Source organism: Salpingoeca rosetta (assembly GCF_000188695.1).
Source record: "Salpingoeca rosetta unplaced genomic scaffold supercont1.22, whole genome shotgun sequence".
Classification (NCBI taxonomy): Eukaryota; class Choanoflagellata; order Craspedida; family Salpingoecidae; genus Salpingoeca; species Salpingoeca rosetta.
This window is the reverse complement of record NW_004754912.1, coordinates 577,640-583,273: the sequence shown is the minus strand read 5'-3', so window position 1 is coordinate 583,273 and position 5,634 is coordinate 577,640. Positions and strand designations below refer to the sequence as shown.

The following is a 5,634-nucleotide window of genomic DNA, read 5'->3' as shown; positions in this document are numbered from 1 at the left end:
GACAGCGCCACGTCGTGTGTCGCGTGTGTCGCGTGTGTCTTGTGTGTCTTGTGTGTGTGTGTGTGTGTGTGTGTGTGTGTGTGTGTGTGTGTGTGTGTGTGTGTAAGGAAAGTGGCAGTCAGCTCAGCCAAAGGTACAGGAGGCCTTGTTCTCCTCGCTTGCTTCTTGCTTGCTTGCTTGCTTGCTTGCTTGCTTGCTTGCTTGCTTGCTTGCAGCTGTGCGTCTGTTTGGTTAGCCTCCAGCCGCTTGCACCAACCAAGCCACAACAACAACAGCGGTGTAGGACGAGTAGGTGGTGGTGGTGGTGTGCTGGCTGGTGGTGCGTGTGTGAGAATGCGTCATCGTTGGCTGAAAATTGGTTCATATTTTCAGCAAATCGTCCGGACTTGGCGTGGCGGCTGCGAAGACGTGGTTTGGTTTTTGATTGTTGGCTGTGTTGCGGGTGGTGGACTGACACTGTTGTGGTTGACCGTTCGAGATGGCGATGGTGTTTCTGCATGACTTCCTTGAGCTCAATGATGAGTTTTCACAAGAGTTCAAGGACATGCTGAAGAAGATTGGAGACGTGGATGCAGAACACCAAGGTCTGTGTGTGTGTCTGTGTGTGCGGTGTGTGCGTGTCTGTGTGTCTGTGCGTGTTTGTGTGTCTGTGTGTGTGTCTGCCTGCCTGCCTTGCCTGCTTGTCTGGCCTGTCTGTTTCCCCTCCCCCCCCCATGGTGTGCTCGTTTCGCTGTGTCGATGATGTACCTCACGCCCTTGGCCTCTGCACTCCTGCTTGAGTTTTGATCAGATCACATGGACAGTGCGCGACAAGCGGCAGAGAAGTTCTTCAAGGATGCGCCCAAACTACCAGCAGAGGAAGAGGAAGCACGAGTGAAGACATGGCTCAATGTACGCTTCGACATGTGCGTGTGTGAATGTGCGTGTGTATGCATACGGTGATGCCATTGCATGCAATCGTGGACAATCGCATACGCGTGCATGGCGTTGTGGGTTTCGACACACCCTCCACCCGCCACACACACACACACACACACACACACACACACACACACGCACACACACACACACACACACTCACTCACTCGCTCACTCGCTCACTCACACACACATACTCGCTCGCACATATCACCACACTCACTCTCTCGCGCACGCAAAACCACCCACCCTGTGTCGATCGTCACTGTCGATGATAGCAACTGCTCGAGGCGAAGAAGTTGTGCCAGGACAAGAAGGCAATGGCACAACACGCCGGCGCTCGGGTTTGTGTCTCCCTTTCCTCTGCTTTCTCGCTCGCTCATTGTTGCAACGCTGGTATCTGAATGGTTTACTCATCTGTTGTTGCAAACCCTAAACAACTACATCTCTCAACTCACACACACACACACACGCTGGTTTGTGCTGTGGTCATTAGCTCGACAAGCTGTTGAAACACCTGGACGGCAAACTCCTTGACTTTGAGAAGGAGTTGGAGGCATCAAATCCGGGCTGCACCGTCAAACTCAAAGAGCGTGCGTTGGCTGTTTGGTTTGGGATTGGAGGGGGGGAGGGTTATTGGGGTTCGTGTGTCAGTGTGTGTGTGTGTGTGTGTGTGTGTGTGTGTGTGTGTGTGTGTGTGTGTGTGTGTGTGTCTATGCCTGTGCGTGTGTCTGTGTGTCTGTGTCTGTGTGTGTGTCTGTGTGTCTATGCCTGTGCGTGTGTCTGTGTGTCTGTGTACGTGAGTGTGCTTGCGCGCTCTCTGTTCTGCGTTTATTCGTCCTTCTCTCCCCTGTCACTCTCTGCACCTTTTGCAGCCCTTCTCCGTATCCACTCCACCTGCCGTTTTATATGCCGGTCTCTCATCCACGTGTCGGCCTTTCCTTTTGTCCTGTTTGCAGAATCCCTCTTGCTGGACACGGAGGAATCGCCTTACCTTGGTCTGCATAGCATGTTGTGTTTTGCAGAGGGGGGGGGGGCATGCGTCTCTGCTTGTGTGTGTGTGTGTGTGTGTGTGTGTGTGTGTGCCCGCCTGTTTTGTCTTGTCTGTCTTTGTGTAACACTGCGCTCAAGCTCGCTCACTCCCTCATTCACTCTCCCACATCGCAACTTGCGTATCACTTTGGTTTTCTTCTGCAGTTGCAAAGGGCCGAGGATATCTGAGCAGAGGCAGATCAAGGTATGCTGTGTGTTACAGCTTTGCCCCCTACACTCTCGTGACCCCTGTTGTCACACACACACACACACACACACACACACACACACACACACACACACACACACACAGCATGACACCGAGGAAGACGCAAGCACGAAAGGCCGAGACGGCCGCTGCAGAGGAGGAAGACTCAAGTGAGCTGCTCCGTGCACGCTTGCTTGTGTGTGTCTGTGTGTCTGTCTGTCTGTCCGGCATGTTCAACTTTCTTACCGCCTTCTACGCGTGCTCACCCCACCATCCGCTTGCAGCCCTGTATTGCATCTGCCGCCAGCTCTCCCACGGCGACATGATCGGCTGCGACAACGATAATGTGGGTTGAGTGCGCTGTGTTGTTTTATCGATCTTAGCCTTGCACATGTGTGTGTGTGCCCAAACCCTTGCAAAACAACCGTGCTCAAAACTCACCCTCCCCCATGGTCGACACGCATCCAACAACACCCACCCGCCATCTCCTGTCCACCTGTCGCCCCTTCCTCATCCATGCGTGTGCATCTGCCCAACAGTGCGAGATCCAGTGGTTTCACCTGCCGTGCGTCGGGCTGACGGTTGCACCGGAGGGCAGCTGGTACTGCCCTATGTGCTTGCGCGACATGCAGCTGGCTGCGGAGAAGAAGAAGAAGCAGCAGCAGCAACAACAACAGCAGCAGCAGCAATCAGGCGAACCAAAGAGGAAGAAGAGGAAGTAGGCAGGCACTTTGGTGGTGGTAGTGGTGTGGTTGGTGGGGCGGCCACCATCTTGAAGGCGCTCTGGCAACCCCACACAACTGCAGTCATTAAACATAAGCGACAGTTCCGATACATCACCCACACGCTGTCATACACATGCGATTGAAATGGTGTGAGCAGGGTGGGTCTCTGTGGAATGCGTTGTGTGACTGTTCGATGCGACTGTTCGGTTCATTTGAATTGGTGGATGCAAACCACTCTATTCACTCAAGGCAGACCGTGAATTGTCTGGCTGGCTAGATATGCGCACGCACACACGCGCGCGCGCATACACACACACACATACACGCACACAAAAAAAAAAAAAAAACACCAGCACACACATACACACAAAACAGCACACACATACTCACACAAAATAGCATACACACAAGCTTTTCCCCAAGCGTTGCAAGCTCCGTGCGTGTTCGGTAGCAGAGCGTCCTGTCGGGCCACTTGCGGCCGTCGCTTCTGGCACAGTCTCGCATGCACAGCACGGGCACGAGCGGGAGCGTGTCCACGCTGTCAAATACGCACGCCTTCAGGACAAGTCGGTGCACTCCGTGGAAGGCAGAGAAATCGGAGATGTGTGAACGATGCACCACGCACGTGTGCACATTGTCAAAGTGAATGGAGGTGAATAATGGGCACATTTGAACCGCTCGCAACAGGACGTTCTGTACGCTTGAGAGGCGAAGCGTTGGAGCCTCAACAGACACCAGCACTACTTGTGCCTGTGACACGTTCACTTCGCCTTTGCATAGAAACAATGCCACATCCTCACAGCACGACAGGTCGCCGTTCAAGTTAATGGAATGGCATGAGAGACGCTTGAGCGGTGGCAACCGGTCCAACCCCACGACGTTGGAAACAACCCCAGCTAAATTGAACTTGATGTCACGCGCGTGGGAGAAGTGCCCAGCATCACAGCTGCCGCGCACGTGCGCATGCACGCTGGTCAAGCGACCCGCAACGCCCGTTCGCACTAAATCGTCGACCTTACACCCCGGAACAGAGAGGCCAACGTGTGCGGGGATGATGTCTGGGAGTGCAGACATGTGCTCTTGCCCAGCAACGCCTCTCAACACAATGTTGTCAACGCGATGTGCGAGATCACGCAGTGCACCAACATCGGCGATGGTGTCCACATCCACGACGCCAGCGCGCTCAAAGTCAGGCAATCGAGTCAGGCGGCCGCACCGCTCCACATACAACGACCGGATGCGACGCCTGCACGTGAGCTGCGAGACACCGTAGCAGTCTGAGAGCTCAATGCTTTGTGCTTGTGGAAGATGAAGCGCTCCTCTAATGCCAGACACCACTGCCATGGCAAACGTGTGCGCGTGCAAAGTGAGCTGCCCTGTTTCGGACAGCACCAGCTGCTGGGCCTGTCGCACATCAAGCTTGGTCACTCGTGCCAGAGGTGCGAGGTCAGTCACCCCGACGGCCTGCAAGGCCACACTCGTGGCATCCCGCAACGGCGACAAATCTTCAACGCTGGGCAGGCTCCACAGCGTGACGTGCGGTACACCAGCAAGGACACTGATGTCCGCCAGCTGCTCGCTGCCAGACAACTTGATGCCACGGCGCGGGGGTCGCTGGATGGGGAGGGTGGCTTGCGTCCGGCTCATGGACCAGGCCAAGTAGTGCACCTCGTTGAAAGCTAGGCGGTCGATGGTCCCGCCACGGCTGGACACGGAGATGTGGTGGATACGCTGGGCACACTGCAGCACCAGAGCAGGCACTGGTTGTAACACGACAACGTTGAGGGTGCCACCGCGCGCATCTTCGCCCAACGCTGCGACGCACGCAGCAAACTGTTCAGCTTCCTCCTTCGTTGCCACTCTCACGCATAAGTTGAACTCTGCAGGCCTGACGACGGCGCCATGTGTCGTGTTGCTTTGCGCAGTGTCCGTGAGTGTGTTGCTTGCATCTGTGCTGGTGCCGCGGGTCTCTGCGCGAGCACAGCGCGCGCCGTTGTTGTCGGGTTCAACTTGCAGTGCACGTTCATCACGGCTGTTGAAGTTGTCGCAGGTCGCTGTCCCTTGCTGGTGTTCCCCTTCTTGCTCCTGTTGCTCTTCTTGTTGCTGCAGTTGCGGCGCCTGCTGCGCTTGCGCTTGGCCTTCTTCACTGGACTCTGCTGGCGCGTTGCCGTGACACCATTCTTCGAGAGCTTGCAGAGAGGCAAAGTGGATGCGACCAAACTTCGCAAACGCACAGGACAGCGGTGTGGATGCTGCCTCTGACGAAGTCGAGAAGGCTCGTGCTGTGCGAAGGAAAGAGCACGTGCTTGCCCACGTGATGCCCAACCATGAGTGAACGAGGAACCGCTGCCGCAGCCACTCTGCCTGCCGCTCTGGGACAGCGTGGCATTGGCCTTGCCTCTGCGGAGCGTGGTTCTGCTTCTTCAGCCCCAGTCTTCAGGTCGAGCTGGAATTCATCCAGCCATGTTGTGTGGACGACCATACTCATGGTGGCTTCGTGGTGTTCGCGTCCAAAGCCTTCGTACGCTTCACTCAGGCACCACTTTGGTAAGGTCCACGGCAGCTCAGCATACAGCCACCTGCATGTCATCATCAGGTTGAAGAGCGCCCGTACGTCGTCCTTGCTTCGCGCGGACCGCAGGTGCTGGCTGTCCTCCTGACAAATGCCAGCACGAGAACGCGAAGCCGACGACGACGCCCACGTTGGCGGCGGAGGCTGCTGGACAGGCTCTGGAACCAAGTACGCAGCAA

At 55.9% G+C, this 5,634-nt stretch overlaps 2 protein-coding genes across 2 annotated transcripts in view; one reads left to right on the top strand and one right to left on the bottom strand.

Annotated features, from left to right (window-relative positions):
• Nucleotides 1–378: 378 nt before the first annotated feature.
• Nucleotides 379–3,002, top strand: PTSG_07394 (uncharacterized protein). Its single transcript, XM_004990836.1, has 9 exons — nucleotides 379–584; nucleotides 791–891; nucleotides 1,197–1,262; nucleotides 1,415–1,511; nucleotides 1,878–1,916; nucleotides 2,116–2,155; nucleotides 2,264–2,328; nucleotides 2,443–2,504; nucleotides 2,698–3,002. Exons 1-9 carry the CDS (start codon nucleotides 479–481, stop codon nucleotides 2,878–2,880), a joined length of 759 nt encoding a protein of 252 aa, XP_004990893.1. The 5' UTR covers nucleotides 379–478; the 3' UTR covers nucleotides 2,881–3,002.
• A 121-nt stretch (nucleotides 3,003–3,123) lies between these two features.
• Nucleotides 3,124–5,634, bottom strand: part of PTSG_07393 (uncharacterized protein) — a gene marked incomplete at both ends in the record, with an annotated part of 2,539 nt that continues 28 nt past the window's right edge. Inside the window, 3 exons of the mRNA XM_004990835.1 lie at nucleotides 3,124–3,156; nucleotides 3,292–5,165; nucleotides 5,221–5,634. The exon at nucleotides 5,221–5,634 is cut by the window's right edge and continues 28 nt beyond it. Of these exons, the coding sequence (XP_004990892.1) occupies nucleotides 3,124–3,156; nucleotides 3,292–5,165; nucleotides 5,221–5,634 (2,321 nt within the window). The remainder of the gene's footprint in view (nucleotides 3,157–3,291; nucleotides 5,166–5,220) is intronic.